This window comes from Schistocerca gregaria, chromosome 5 (genome assembly GCF_023897955.1).
Source record: "Schistocerca gregaria isolate iqSchGreg1 chromosome 5, iqSchGreg1.2, whole genome shotgun sequence".
NCBI classification, from domain to species: domain Eukaryota; kingdom Metazoa; phylum Arthropoda; class Insecta; order Orthoptera; family Acrididae; genus Schistocerca; species Schistocerca gregaria.
The window spans coordinates 528,164,407-528,181,284 of NC_064924.1; the positions used below are offsets into that span (position 1 = coordinate 528,164,407).

General features: G+C 39.0%; 1 protein-coding gene across 1 annotated transcript in view; it reads right to left on the reverse strand.

The window, feature by feature from the left end:
• Positions 1 to 251: 251 nt before the first annotated feature.
• LOC126272822 (tubulin beta chain-like) overlaps positions 252 to 16,878 on the reverse strand; it is a 59,624-nt gene continuing 42,997 nt past the window's right edge. Inside the window, exons 5-6 of the mRNA XM_049976018.1 lie at positions 13,144 to 13,396; positions 252 to 762 (exon numbers count right to left, since the gene is read on the reverse strand). Coding sequence (XP_049831975.1) covers positions 379 to 762; positions 13,144 to 13,396 — 637 coding nt within the window. The 3' untranslated portion in view covers positions 252 to 378. The remainder of the gene's footprint in view (positions 763 to 13,143; positions 13,397 to 16,878) is intronic.

A 16,878-nucleotide genomic window follows, 5' to 3' on the forward strand; every position in this document is an offset into this window, starting at 1 on the left:
GACTGGCCAGTCAGCTGTTAAAACCAGTCACTACTAGAAGAATCACTACTAGAAGAATGCAACTTCTTGTTCTATTTTTGCCACTGTTGACAGCTCCAACCAAACCCAAACTTGAGATATCACATTCTCCACTTGCAATTTTCTGACTTACAAAACAAAAATTTTTGTCATGTAGGAGTAATATGTCATCCCTTCATATTACTGGTTAAAATGGATCATCAGGGAAAAAATAAAAATAAAATAATAACGAATTAATTTATCAATTTTTGGGTATATTTTTTAATCAATACTCATATATACATATCAAAAGGAGATTTATATGAATATATGTTATTTTAGGTTTGTAGCAAAATTACGTAGGCCAGGCGACAATGGAAATCACTCAACTTCAACCAATCCTGCATCTGCTTCTGCCTCATCATCTTCATCAAATTCTGCATCCTCCTCTACTGTTGCCTCTTGGTACTGCTGATACTCACTAATCAGGTCATTCATATTTGATTCAGCCTCTGTAAACTCCATCTCATCCATACCTTCACCTGTGTACCAGTGGAGGAAAGCCTTCCGTTTGAACATAGTTGAAAACTGCTCTCCCACACGTTTGAAAAGTTCTTGAATGGCAGTAGAATTTCCAATAAATGTGGCAGACATTTTTAGTCCGCGAGGTGGTATATCACAAACTGCAGTTTTAACATTGTTTGGGATCCACTCAGCAAAATAGCTGCTATTCTTATTCTGAATGTTCAACATTTGCTCATCCACCTGGAACATAAATTATACGAATGAGTTAATATGCATTGCTTGTCCTAAATACTATGAATTTGTTCTCAACAACTGGAAGAGTACTCAAAATACCATCACATCCTCTGAATTTATTATCAGCATCTCCAGAATCCAAAGAAACCAAAACACTTTGTTAACTGATTCACCAAGAGACTTAATCACAGAAAAGTTTGTCCTTTCCAAAGGCCTCATTTTCAGCTCCAAACAAAATTTGAAATGTGTTGGATGTGTCCACAATTTACTCTGCTTCACACAGTCCACACAGATGAGATCTAGCATGGAACATTGCCTCTTCCAGTTCATACCTCCACCCACCAATGATCGCCTTCCACCCAAGCACTCCTTGTTGCCTTTCAGGAATTTCTTATCACCAACCTGGCCTTAACTTCCCTAGCTACGCCCTTTCGTAATACCCCATATCTGTCAGCAGAGAAAATCATTACTATCCACATTCTTGAAACAGTTGTTTAAAACATCCTTCCTGCAAATAAATGCTCCACAATGAACCACAGTGGCTACTGAAAAAACCTCTGCCATCTGTCTGACTACTACTTATAAGCCTGGCCACAGTGATACCATCTCAGAAGCCAACACAACTTCACTTTCTACGCAAATCTCTAGGCTTGTCCCAGAATCTTCCCCCACCTAATTCATCTCCCTCCTCACTTCAGCCACCACCATCATACATAACCTTTTTTTAACCAGCAAAGCTGCCCCCATTGTACTTTGTTAGTGTGTTCCTTAGAAAGAATTGCAGCCCTCATTAACCAGTACCTCCACAAAACCATTTCCTGCAGCTTAACTTCCTATATCTTGGGTGTGAGCCACTTTCTTCATCACCCCTCTACCATCCACACCCCATATACACACGATTCCTTACTTTTCATAGTTGACGCCATGCAATGTGGCAGACCAAGAGACACAATATTGAAGTGACTGATACCACATATAGTAAATCACCTGATCCATTCTCTTTTGTTTAGATATATGCAATTCATGTTATTTGTTAATTCATTTATGTTAACTGCTTGTTGAAATATCATTAATTGCAAGTATATCTTGTTAGGTATGCAAGAACTAGTTGACAGCTATGTAAACGCTACTGTATTTACTAAATCATGCCTAACTTGTGATGAGGGCCATACTTACCACTCAAAAGTAAATAACGCTGTAACATAAATGTTAGCAAAGCTAAAGTCCAGTAATTATTTCATCAATTAAGAAGTGATATGTGAGTATTGTTAAAGTCATTAATATTTTAAGTTTGAAATGTAAATACCATATTTTCTATTATTATGAGTAATCAGTTTTGTCTCCCACTGTACTCCACTTAAGTACACCCACTCCCTGTTCTGTTAGTGCCCCATTTCTTTCTGATCCAACACCTATAGTTCCTTAGTTTGAAATGTATTAACAATACTGCTCTGGTCTGGAAATTAACTGTTGTATATAAGGTAACTATGTGACCATTTTTGACTGTCAAAATTTATTTTGTTAATGACTATTATTGTGCTCATAGTTCAACAGTTTTATAGGGCAGAACAGGTACAGTATTTCTCTAACTAAAAAGAAAAATTTACTCTTCACCAATGAAAGGGAAAGTAAACAGAAAATCATCAGCAAACCTTGAAATTTGGTGCATTTTTGGTGCAAATTTCAAACTTATGGTTATTCATTGTCTGAAGAATACATCTAACAGAGAAGCCGTCAAAAAGTATGGTTTGGATTAATTTAATGTGTAATGTTTGACAGCATTAGAGAACAAGCTGCTGCAAATTGCTGCTGATCACGTAAATCCTACAGAAGGACAAAAGCTGGGAAATAACCTGAGTTTGAAGTTAAGGTTCTATCCTTCATACATGATAAAAGAAAGATGAAATAGCTAGCTCTTGATAAATAATCCAGTTAAAGTCCTTGAAAGTTGTGAAAACCTTAAACATCCCAGAAAAAGAATTCCATGGGAGTATTGTTAGTTTTATGTTCCCTGGATAATGACTGATCATAAAGATGTGCAACAAGTTGTTTTACATTCACATTATACAATCATATGTAAATGTGGCTGCATTTACATGGTGATAAACTGGTGTTGCAGATTAACACACAGAAGTAAACTCTCTATCCAATTAAATACATCACTAACATAGACTGCCAAAAGGCTTTACCAAAAAACTGATCAACTTCCAGGAGCACATAATCTAAATGTGGAAGCATTCTTATCATCTTTACCAGTCAGGAAACACTGAAAAGACATTACCATTAATCCTCATACTCTGATCAGCTGTTGTCCCACTCTCCATCTGAAATTGAAGATAGATATACAAAAGTTGCCCAGGGTTAGTGATTCACTGCCAGGAAACTGGCTGGATGACAAAAGAGTTAATGATGGGCTAGCTAGTTACTGTTTGGAATCACAGACCTAGTGAACTGCTCACTAAGAGAGTTATGCAAGTGTTGGATGCATTTAAAATTCACCACAAACTGAAGTAAAGAATACAGCTACTGTACTAAAGACAGACCTAGGCATTATAATTGTAGATATGACATCAAAACTGCAGGTATTTGAAGTTGTCGTAAACAAACCATTTAAACCTTCTCCAAAAATGTTGTTCCAACTGGCTTTTAGATCATGCTGTCACTCCACCTGACATGATTAAAAAGCCAGGAGGCAGCGTTGTATGTGAGTGGATTCTCTCGATGTGGTGTACATCAGTTTCAATCATCAAAGGGTTCAATAAGTGATGCATGTCCAACTTCTTGATTGGTAATGAGGCTGACATACTTTGGGAAAAGAATGACAAAAATACTGGCAGTGGTGAAATAAATACAAATAACATTAATAGTGACATCAATAAAGACTGTGATTAGAAGTGTGATTTATCTACATAGTAACATTAAAAAATGTGATTCTGAGTATTCGTATTGTGAACAGTTAATAAATGGGTAATGTGGAAAATTTTCCTCCACTGAGTTTCTCATTTTACCTCCTTCAAAATTTAGAGTGCAGCTTATATTCAAATGCAGCTTTACTTTGTAAGCTCCAAGGGGGGACATTGCCCGAAAGCTTAGCAGTAATTTCAATCCATAATGGAGAATGGGTCAAATGAAGATCAGCGAGAAAATTCTGAAGTGCTGTAGTTCATCAGTGAAAGGAGCATAGTAAAACAAACTTGAGTCTATTTAGATCTGTCTGATTTTGGAAATATTGAGGCACTGAACCATGTGGTGAGCCATTACCTTCACTTCTCCCATGATTTATTACCCACTGGTTTGGGTAATGAGATAATTATACAAGACAAAGTACATAGATAAAAGCTAAACAAAAATCCGAATTCATGCCTTCTCAGGGAATATTTCAATTAAATTATGTCCATAATTGCATTAAGATCACTTTGTCTTCTGCCATAAATTAAGCATGTTTTTTCAAAGATTAACATTTTGTTCTGGAATACTGCATAACACCTAAGGACATTTTTGCAAATGCTAGGAAGACTTAGGTAAATGTACATTTTCTACTGACCAAGACCATCACACAAAAAACTATCAAAACTGTTAATACAGAATGATGAATCCTCCAAGCCATAATAACATAAAATCTAGCATTGAATAACTATGAGATACAAAGGCCTGATCCTTAGTACCCAGAGACCCTGGCCATGTGTGTGTGAATGTGTATGAGTTGTCTATTTCTGAAGGAGAGTTTTGAAAGTAGAAATATTCCTTGTGTTCTATTTCATTGTACCTGTCTGCAACTCAACACCTTCTCTATGTCGTGAGCAGCAATCTATCCTTAGCTATTATTGTTTTCCAAGTTAGTAACATTTATCCAGTGTCTTTAGTTGGTAATTCGTAGAAGTACAGGATTAGCCTAAATGATTCATCGGGTTTCAAAGTACTGTTTGTCTACAAGTATACAATGTGCAAAGATGGGTGATACATGAAAAGTTAGTTATCCAGCTCTCCCAATACATTCAGTAGAATGTTTTCATCAATGTGCAGGGAAACAGGTGGGTGAATGTCTGTCACAGCAGCAGTGATGCATTCCTGCAGTTCTCCAAGTGAGCGTTGGTAGCGGGAGGTTACATAAATTGTCCTTAAAGTGAAGATGTGAAGAAATCACATCAATGTGGTATGGCAACATTCCAAACTGTTTTATGTGCAATGCTTAATCACGGCTTGCACAAACAGTCTGTTTTTGTGAACTGCACACAAAGCTCTTTCTCACACACTCCAGTTTTCTCCGAGGCATATGGGTGCCCTGTGCTTTTACCTTTACATGGAGAGCCAGTGTCACAAAACTGGCAAAACCAACGCAAAATGCTCTGGTGGCCAGGTGCAGCATACGAAAGCACGCTGAACACTCATAAGCAACAAACTCTTCACATATTCTAACACACACAAACTCTTCTCCTGCATTGGCACCATCCTGTACAAGGCCGTCACAGGCCTGGCATCTAGCAGAGGCTGTGTGGCGTGGACTGGGCGTTTTTTAGGTTAGAAGGCCTCGGGAAAGTGCGGGATGGGCTGCAATGTCAAAGGGTGCTTGGCAATTACAGGACGTGCTTGGATCAAGGAACAGTCGGAATTATAGTTGTAAATTGTTGTAGTTGCGCTGGAAAAGTCCCTGAGCTTCAAGCGCTAAGAGAAAGCACAGAAGCTGATATTGTTATAGGTACAGAAAGCTGGCTAAAGCCTGAAATAAGTTCTGCAGAAATTTTTATGAAGTCTCAGACGGTGTTCAGGAAAGATAGATTAGGCAGAATTGGTGGTGGAGTGTTTGTGTCTGTCAGTAGTGGTTTATCTTGTAATGAAGTCGAAGTAGATACTCCGTGCGAATTGGTATGGGTGGAGGTTATACTTAACAGCCGAATTAAGTTAATAATTGGCTCCTTCTACCGACCCCCAGACTCCGATGATACAGTTGCGGAACAGTTCAGAGAAAGTTTGAGTCTTGTAACAAATAAATACCCCACTCATACGGTTATAGTTGGTGGGGACTTCAACCTGCCCTCGGTATGTTGGCAAAAATACTTGTTCAAAACTGGTGGTAGGCAGAAAACGTCTTCCGAGATTGTCCTAAATGCTTTCTCCGAAAATTATTTCGAGCAGTTAGTCCACGAACCCACGCGAATTGTAAATGGCTGCGAAAACACACTTGACCTCTTAGCCACAAACAATCCAGAGCTGATAGAGAGCTTCATGACTGATACAGGGATTAGTGATCACAAGGTCATTGTAGCTAGGCTCAATACCATTTCTTCCAAATCCATCAGAAACAAACGCAAAATAATTTTATTTAAAAAAGCGGATAAAGTGCCACTAGAAGCCTTCTTAAAAGACAATTTCCATTCCTTCCGAACTGACTATGCGAATGTAGACGAGATGTGGCTCAAATTCAAAGATATAGTAGCAACAGCAATTGAGATATTCATACCTCATAAATTGGTAAGAGATGGAACGGATCCCCCGTGGTACACAAAAAAGGTCCGAACGCTGTTGCAGAAGCAACGGAAAAAGCATGCGAAGTTCAGAAGAACGCGAAATCCCGAAGATGGGCTAAAATTTACAGACGCGCGAAATTTGGCTCGTACTTCGATGCGAGATGCCTTTAATAGGTTCCACAACGAAACATTGTCTCGAAATTTGGTGGAAAATCCGAAGAAATTCTGGTCGTATGTAAAGTACACAAGCGGCAAGACGCAGTCAATACCTTCGCTGCGCAGTGCCAATGGTACTGTTATCGACGACTGTGCCGCTAAAGCGGAGTTATTGAACGCAGTTTTCCGAAATTCCTGCACCAGGGAAGACGAATGGAATATTCCAGAATTTGAAACACGAACATCTGCTAGCATGAGTCTCTTAGAAGTAGATACCTTAGGGGTTGCGAAGCAACTCAAATCGCTTGATACGGGCAAGTCTTCAGGTCCAGATTGTATACCGATTAGGTTCCTTTCAGATTACGCTGATACTATAGCTCCCTACTTAGCACTCATATACAACCGCTCGCTCACCGATAGATCTGTACCTACAGATTGGAAAATTGCGCAGGTCGCACCAGTGTTCAAGAAGGGTAGTAGGAGTAATCCATTTAACTACAGACCTATATCATTGACGTTGGTTTGCAGTAGGGTTTTGGAGCATATTCTGTATTCAAACATTATGAATCACCTCGAAGGGAACGATCTATTGACACGTAATCAGCATGGCTTCAGAAAACATCGCTCTTGTGCAACGCAGCTAGCTCTTTATTTGCACGAAGTAATGGCCGCTATCGACAGGGGATCTCAAGTTGATTCCGTATTTCTAGATTTCCGGAAAGCTTTTGACACAGTTCCTCACAAGCGACTTCTAATCAAGCTGCGGAGCTATGGGGTATCGTCTCAGTTGTGCGACTGGATTCGTGATTTCCTGTCAGGAAGGTCGCAGTTCGTAGAAGTAGACGGCAAGTCATCGAGTAAAACTGAAGTGATACCAGGTGTTCCCCAGGGAAGCGTCCTGGGACCTCTGCTGTTCCTGATCTATATAAATGACCTGGGTGACAATCTGAGCAGTTCTCTTAGACTGTTCGCAGATGATGCTGTAATTTACCGTCTAGTAAGGTCATCCGAAGACCAGTATCAGTTGCAAAGCGATTTAGAAAAGATTGCTGTATGGTGTGTCAGGTGGCAGTTGACGCTAAATAACGAAAAGTGTGAGATGATCCACATGAGTTCCAAAAGAAATCCGTTGGAATTCGATTACTCAATAAATAGTACAATTCTCAAGGCTGTCAATTCAACTAAGTACCTGGGTGTTAAAATTACGAACAACTTCAGTTGGAAGGACCACATAGATAATATTGTTGGGAAGGCGAGCCAAAGGTTGCGTTTCATTGGCAGGACACTTAGAAGATGCAACAAGTCCACTAAAGAGACAGCTTACACTACACTCGTTCGTCCTCTGTTAGAATATAGCTGTGCGGTGTGGGATCCTTACCAGGTGGGATTGACGGAGGACATCGAAAGGGTGCAAAACAGGGCAGCTCGTTTTGTATTATCACATTATAGGGGAGAGAGTGTGGCAGATATGGTACATGAGTTGGGATGGAAGTCATTACAGCATAGACGTTTTTCGTCGTGGCGAGACCTTTTTACGAAATTTCAGTCACCAACTTTCTCTTCCGAATGCGAAAATATTTTGTTGAGCCCAACCTACATAGGTAGGAATGATCATCAAAATAAAATAAGAGAAATCAGAGCTCGAACAGAAAGGTTTAGGTGTTCGTTTTTCCCGCTCGCTGTTTGGGAGTGGAATAGTAGAAAGTTAGTATGATTGTGGTTCGATGAACCCTCTGCCAAGCACTTAAATGTGAATTGCAGAGTAGTCATGTAGATGTAGATGTAGATGTAGCATACACGTGAGCCATGAGCCAAGTTTTTTAAACTTGGTGAATGTCTCTATCTTTACGTGTATCACCTGTCTTTGTATATTGTACTGTCAATACACAGTGCTTTGAACCCAATGAATCATTTAAGCTAAATATGTATATGATAGTACAACTGTACAGATTTTGTAATGGGGAGTGTAAGGGTCAAAAGTGGGATCAGAGAGAAAATTCTGATGTGTTGTTTATCAGTGAAAGTGACAATCTATAAAAACTTAGCTCATTCATTTTAAATCCATCTATAGTTGCTTGTAAAGGGGGGTGGGGGGGCAAGAGGGGCACTTTCAACCACCCACCCCAGTGAAATCTGGTGTACAAAGTTTTTATTATGTTAACAGAATCTTCCATTGGTTCTTGGTAGAACAACATCATAATAAATGATAAGCACCCGTTTTCTTTTGTTCTACATTATTAGTTTTGTTATGTAACTCGTTTTTGGCTTACAAGACCATCTTCAGGCATTTACTGAGTATTCTCACCAAAGAAGTTACAATGTTTGCAAGCAACATTGGAAGAGAAGTAATACATTTAGACGGAAGCAGAAAACTTATAGTAAGTAATATCTTTGAGAGTGTGGTGGTAATGCAATGAAGAAGAAAAAAATTGAAGTAAATACACTACAGGGCATTAAAATTGCTACCAAGAAGAAATGCAGATGATAAACGGGTATTCATTGGACAAATATATTATACTGGAACTGACATGTGATTACATTTTCATGCAATTTGGGTGCATAGATCCTGAGAAATCAGTACCCAGAACCACCACCTCGGGCCATAATAACGGTCTTGATAGGCCTGGGCAGTGAGTGAAACAGAGCTTCGATGGCGTGTACAGGTACAGCTGACCATGCAGATTCAACATACCACAGTTCATCAAAAGTAGTGACTGGCATATTGCGACGAGCCAGTTGTTCGGCCACCATTGACCAGACATTTTCAATTGGTGAGAGATCTGGAGAATGTGCTGGCCAGCGCAGCATTTGATAAAGCAAATTTTTATATAGCCACATAACAATAATTTGCCACTCCTTTGTATATTATCTTAGGCAGACCACACCAATGCTCATCACTGAGGTTTGCTGAATAATTTTAATCACTGATTTCATCATATCACAAAGGTCAAAAGAGGCTAGACTGACCACAGAGAATGCAACGTGTTCATCTTTTGTCGAATAGATGAAACTATTGCCAGCAAGTACAGAAACATGACAGAATAGGTAGTAACCTATATGAAAAGCAGCCTTTTCTTAGGTTAAGAAAGATTGCAGCACAAGCAGCATGAAGTACTTGTGCCATTTTTGAAGGAATCATATAAACAAGAAAGTGATAGAACATCTGAAGATGTTATGAAACCTCAAAATGCAAAAAAAATGGTATTTTGTTTTGCATATTATTAATATACAACCTGAATAGCAAGGGTCCAACACATTTCCCTAAGGCATGCCTGAAGTTAGCTCTACATTTGATTAAGGTGATGGTCATTAGAACAGACCAACTTTAGACTGCATGCTTTGCTCAAGTTGTGTCACCTAAATTGCTTATACATTGATTTATCTTTCATACTCACAAGAGAATAACTCTGTGGAAATCCACTGTCATGCACTAATACTAATTATTATTTTGCACTTGAATAATGTTGTGGTCAACAATAAAAAAATGCTTATTTCAGAAGAAAATTTCCTAGTGGAAGAACTCATTTATAAAGCAAAATGTGTACTGTTAGGTGTTCAGATCCTAAAATCAAACTGACATGATGTTTCAGTGTTCCACATGACTGCCATCTTCAAATATTAAGCTGAAACACTGAGACAATGTCCATAACTTGTGTATGCCAGCTGCCGTCAGTGCAGCTCTTCTATAAAGAGCACATGCAGTGCCATTGTTGGTGAATGGTAGAAGAAGTGACATCGCAGCAAGACAGTTGTCACAAAAATCTGCTGCCCACTGCATCATAAGCTTTGTGAAGGGATTCAAGGCCATACTGGGTTCAACACCTTGTTTGATGGGAACCCCTTTGTCTCGTTTTATGAGATTATCTGATACTGGAACTCTCTCACCTTCCTAAGGACACTGTTTCAAAACTGAGATATGTCAGCAACTATCTGTGAGCCATTGTCCTTCATTTAGATGGTTCTCATCTGTGACAGATTTATCTAGTTATTGAAGTCTTGGTTGTTGACTATGCTCTATAAAGAATCTAGGCTTTCATGACCGGATGACATTGCTGCTGGTAAAATTTTCACGGTATAAGGCCATGGTCCATAAAACTCTTCTGTTTCTAATGTTTTATACAGGACTGTGTTGAACATCTTCAGAGCATTGTTCTTTTGTAGAGTCAGTATGACTCAATGGAGGAGCAACACCTCTGAAGATGTAGAGCCCAGTACTGGATGAAATGTTAGGAACAGCAGAGTTTTGTGGACCAAGACCTTATATCCCAAAAGGTTTACTAGCAGCTATGTTCTACACATCCATACTGAACCACATGTCTGTTTCATGAAAGTTTTGCCATAGGAACAAGGAATTTATACACACTGGCTTCCTTAGTTATAAATCATCGTTGAGCAAGGTCTTAGAAACCTCTAAGCTTAGCTGGCATACAGAAAAATGACCTGATGTTTAACTTTTTAAAAATTCTCTCAACTTTGATGGACATGCCTCCAGTATAAGGAAGATAAGCAACTGTGTTACATCCAAGTTCTGGTGATAATCCAACCCCCAAGGCACATCAAATCTGCTTATTAGAGTGACCATTTTACTTGACCACAGATTTCAGGTGTTCAATTTCTTTTGCCAAGTCATTAAGATTTGGAGATAGCATATACTCTTTGTGTCACAAATCTACACACACTGACCAGAATCTACATCCTATGAGTTTTAATGCACTACATCAGTGCAGTGAGCTTGCATGTCCATTTTGCTACTGGAAAGCACTGACAGCTTCTGGTGCAAGTGCCATGGATGTTCTGTGGCATGGATAGGGGCAACGGTTCTGGCATTTCAGTAGTTGAGTTTAGCATCTGAAGATGTGACCAGATGGAATACTGAAATACACCAGCTTGATTTTACGATCTGGCTACAGACTTGACAGGCATACCATTGCTTTTTTTTGTTTTTTGTTTTTTTTTTGTTTTGTTTTGTTTTTTTTTTTTTTTCCACTGATATACATGTGTTTGTGGTAATACTATAAGCTAGAAATAAATTAACTAATGCTAGCTTGAAATTTAAGAAAGAAAATAATTTTCTGGTTAATAGACAACTATTGTATGCTGTGTAAATTAAGTAACAAAAAAGCTGTATTCAGTGAGCAATACACAGATTCTTAAATGGTAAAGTCTATAACCTCAAAGGAAGTCATACAGGAAACATCACTAAAATTTGTCAAATCACTGTTCATGGTCATTATACTTTTGGGGTAACTTATCAGATCTCAATTTACAGAGAATACAGAGATCAAACTTGTTCTTAGTCTTTTGCAAAGTACACCGTGTGATCAAAAGTATACGGAAACTTGGCTACTGGTTCATGGTGCCCTCCATCAGTAATGCTGGAATTCAGCCCATCTTAGCCTTGACGACAGCTTACACTCTCGCAGGTATACATTCAGTCAAGTGCTAGAAGGTTTCTTGGGGAATGGCAGCTCATTCTTCATGAAGTGCTGCACTGAGGAGAGGTACTGATGTCAGTCGGTGAGGCCTAGCATAAAGACAGCGTTCCAAAACATCCCAAATGTGTTCTATAGGATTCAGGTCAGGACTGTTTGCAGATCAGTCCATGACAGGGATGTTATTGTCGTGTAACCACTCCGCCACAGGCCGTGCATTATGAACAGCTACTTGTTCATGTTGGACGATGCAATCACCATCCCCGAATTGCTCTTCAACAGTGAGAAGCAACATCAATGTAGGCCTGTGCTGTGATAGTGCCATGCAAACAACAAGGGGTGCAAGCCCTCTCCATGAAAAACATGACCAAGCCATAACATCACCACCTTCAAATTTTACTGTTGCCACTACATACTCTGGCAGATGATGTTCACCAGGCATTCGCCATACCCACACCTTTCCATCAGATTGCCACATTGTGAACCATGATTCGTCACTCCATACAACGTTTTCTCTTCCAATGTTTACACTCCTTACACCAGGTGAGGTGTCATTTGGCACTTACCAGTGTGATATGTGGCTTATGAGCAGCAGCTCAACCATTTAATCCAAGTTTTCTCACCTCCCACCTATCTGTCATAGCACTTGCAGTGCATCCTGATACAGTTTGTAATTCCTGTGTGATGGTCTGGATAGATGTCTGCCTATTACGCATTACAGCCCTCTTCATCGGTAGTCTGTCAGTCAACAGATGAGGTCGGCCTGTATGCTTTTGTGCTGCGCGTGTCCCTTCATGTTTCCACTTCGCTAACACATCAGAAACAGTGGACCTAGGGATGTTTTAGGAGTGCGAAAATCTCATGTACAGACTATGACACAACTAACACCCAATCAGCTGACCATGTTTGAAGTCCGTGACTACTGCGGAGCACTCCAGTCTGCTCTCTCATGATGTCTAATGACTACTGAGGTGGGTGATACACAGTATCTGGCAGTAGGTGGCAGCACAATGCAACTAATATAAAAAAACGTACATTTTTGGCAGTGTCCGGGTACTCTCCATCACATAGTCTATATGTAACCAGGAGAATTTGTAAAATTTTAACCATCGCAATTGTTGTGATAACTGTTTATTAGCTGTTCACTACTGGCAAGTGTTCTTGAGCCTATTATGGAAAACTGACAAAAAAATTACATCAGTATTCGTCAAATATTACTTTTTATACAAGTGTGTCCTTTCACAAGAAGACCCCAAAATTACTTTGTTTACACAAGGAATTTCCTTCAATTGTATAAAAAACTACCATCTCACATAAAATGTAAGGTATCTTACCTCTTTCATGGACATGCGCCCTCTGAAGATGGCTGCCACTGTAAGATATCGTCCATGTCGAGGATCACAAGCAGTCATCATATTCTTTGAATCAAACATCTGCTGCGTGAGTTCTGGTACAGTAAGAGATCGGTATTGTTGAGACCCACGTGATGTCAATGGAGCAAAGCCAGGAATGAAGAAATGTAAGCGAGGAAATGGCACCATGTTAACAGCTAGTTTGCGAAGGTCAGCATTTAATTGTCCTGGAAACCTAGAGCCAAATGGTAATTAGTTAATAGACAAACATCTAGAAGTAATTTGCCTATACTAACTATAAAATATATGTACAAAAATTCTGTAAGGTTGAAACACTAGAATAAGATTATAATTATCAGCAGACAAACATCCGAAACCAGTATAGCCTACACTAGTTGTAAAATAGGTCTGAAACACTATGATAAAATTAAGTTGATCTGAAATCTTTTATTGCCTAATATCGGAAAGGGAAAGTTGTTATTTGACATTGTCAAATTGGTTAACAGGTGATCTATTATGTTACAATGTGTAGATAAAAAATACCAGGTCAAGATAGCTAAAATTCCTTTTACTGATGATCAGTTTCAGCTCATTAACAAGTCATCTTCAAATCAATAAAAATTACTATTTAATTCAGTGTGTACGAGCCACCAGGTATTACACATAGCCAAAAGCTGTTGAAATGAATCGCTCAAGTTTGGTGACTGATACACACTGAATTAAATAATAATTTTTATTGGTCTGATGATGGCACACCAATGCGCTGAAATTAGTACTCAATAAAGGAATGTGAGTGGCCTTCACAATTTTTATCCACACAGTCAGGGAGATTGCAGGAAAGTGCCAAACTGTGTGCATGACACCAAGAGCAGTTCAGCTCAATAGATTACGACAATGTGTAATGCCCAATGGCTGATACACACTGAAGTACATAATAATTTTCACTGATGTGAAGAAGGCTCATCAATGTCTGAAACTAACAATCAATAAAGGAATTTTAGCAATCTCGACCTATGATTTTTATCCACATATTATAAAGAAAATTTATTGTGAATGTAACAAAGCAAGAAAGTACAGATGTCAAATAGATTCAAAGAATACCTAGGGTTCCATTGATAAATAATAATAGTAACAATAATAATAACAATAATTGGGAACTTCATCATACAGGGTCCTAGAGGTTCCGAGGTTGCCTGTCACAAGCCAGGATAAAGAGGAGTGATGGAGAAATAACATCTCTTAAAAACCCTTGGTTCAGCTGGCCCAGCTGATAGCGCCATGTAAGGGCCCCCTGCCATTGTTACAGTGAATACTTAAAAGGCAACAAATACAGAGAAGATGAACTTCTGGATGACAGAGGAGACAGACTTCTGGACGACGGAGCTGTTGAAAGAGGCAGCCGCTTATCCAAGGTTAAAATGGATTGAGGGCATGAAGGTTCCACGTGTTAGTGGCGGTTTTGTTCCACATGTTAGTGATGGATGAATCAGTAACACTCCAGGCTAACAACATGGTCTTATATCAGGAATTCAGGGATGACTCTGGATTCCATGCTATCAACAATTTGCAACTTCATATCATAAAATGCAAAGTTTTCACAATGGATGTTCTACCTCAGGTGGTAACTCTGATAAGGAAACCATCATTACATCTTGTAATGCATTGGGACCTAGGATTCTGGTAAGTCCCAACATTTGTGGTGGGGATGATCTATATTGAAAAACCTTCAAAGTTCGAGAAGAGATTTCTAGTTTGAAACATAAAATTCTCTTCTGAAAATTAAGAAACAAAAGGAACTAGAATTATTTTCACAAAATAATCATACAGAAATTTTAGCAATGCAGGAAACAAGATTCTTAGATGAGAATGTAGTTGATACACAACATTACAGGATTTATAAAGGGAAACTAGTAGTAAGAATAATGAAAAACAGGCCAGTGTTTGGAACAGCCTTTCATACAAACAAAAAAATGTAGGTAGTATAACAGAATTTATGATGAAATCAGAAAGAATGTCCTTGTTGACAATAAAATGCAATGATAACAGCTATACCCTTGTAAATGCCTTGCACCTATAAATGATGTTAATGGATGAAATCTGCAGAAAATAAATCGATTTTGGGACCTTTTGGAATCTATAATCTCCAACATACTTAAAAACAAAGTTTAAATATTTCTCGGTGACTTCAATGTGAAAGTTGGTAACATAAAGAAAATAAGAATATTGTAGACAAATATCCAGCACACCTTAAAAACAAAGAGAAATGCTGAAAGACTGATCAATACATATAAAATGTTCCAGTTGAAACTGATGTCCACACATTTTCAAAAACTACCAAGTAAATCCAAAACTTAGGAGAATTTCAACTGGGTCTCATAGCTATATCTAAAAGGAATATCATGGAAATTGTAATGTTAATGTTGTATTGTACTGTTTCTTTATTGATCCGCTCAATCATTCAATATACAGATTGTATTACATGATATGGGACAAGTCAAATAGATGTTAGCCGGCCACTGTAGCCGAGCGGTTCTAGGCACTTCAGTCTGGAACCGCGGTGCTGCTATGGTTGCAGGTTCAAATCCTGCCTCGGACATGGATGTGTGTGATGTCCTTGGGTTAGTTAGGTTTAAGTAGTTCTAAGTTCTAGGGGACTGATGACCTCAGGTGTTAAGTCCCATAGTGCTTAGAGCCATTTGAACCATTTTGACCCTTCTGGCTTGTCAGGTCCACCTCGTGGGGCAGGAATTGAGGAACTGTTAGACTCTGGTATTGTGCTAACATCATCAGACAGTGCTATCCACCTGTTACCACGTGGCTCATAAAGATATATGGAGACTGCAGGGCTCTGAACTCTCGTATGACATCAAACAGATACCTCATTCCCAATACTCAAAATGTTACCTACACATTAGCTGGTGCTTCAATTTTCAGTGTGCTTGACTGTCAGAAGGCATAGTTACAGATCCCAATAGCATCAGAAGATATGTCCAAATCTGCCATTATTACACTGTTTGGACAATATGCATTTCTGTTCTTGGCATTTGGGTTGAAGAATGCTGTCCATACTTGGCAGCAGTTCATCAACAGAGCCCTCAGTAAGTTCCCATTCTGCTGTATTTGTATGACATCCGCATTTTCCCCTCTTTGACTGAACTGTACGAAGAGCACCTACAACTGATCTTCAAAGGACTTGAGACATTAGGATTAGTCATCGACAGGGATAAGTGAAAGTTACACAGACACCAAATTGTCTTTCTCAGCCAGTCAGTGAAGCAGGACAGTGTTCATCATCCCACCCAACAATATACAGATTTTATCAAATAGATGCTACAACCAACAATATTTCATGAACTACAGAGATTCCTAGGGATGATAACTTTTACTTTCACTGTACTCCACTGGAAGCCAAGATTCAGCCCTGCTGACTCATGCCTTAGCCGGTGAGAATGCTCATAGCAAAACAACCACTGCAGTCGGCCAACGATACCCAAAATGCTTTTGATTCAATCAAACATTGCCTCCACCAAGTTGTTACATTGGCACACCTACTACCTTCAGTACATTTGTCTGTAAAGGTGGACACCAGCAAAACTACTGTCAGTGCAGTCTTACAACAAATGTTAGGCAACCAACAACAGCTCATTTGATCCCCTTGACATTTCTGTTATCTGAACTACATCAAGCAATTCACAATGGTGCTGAAAATGTAGTTTC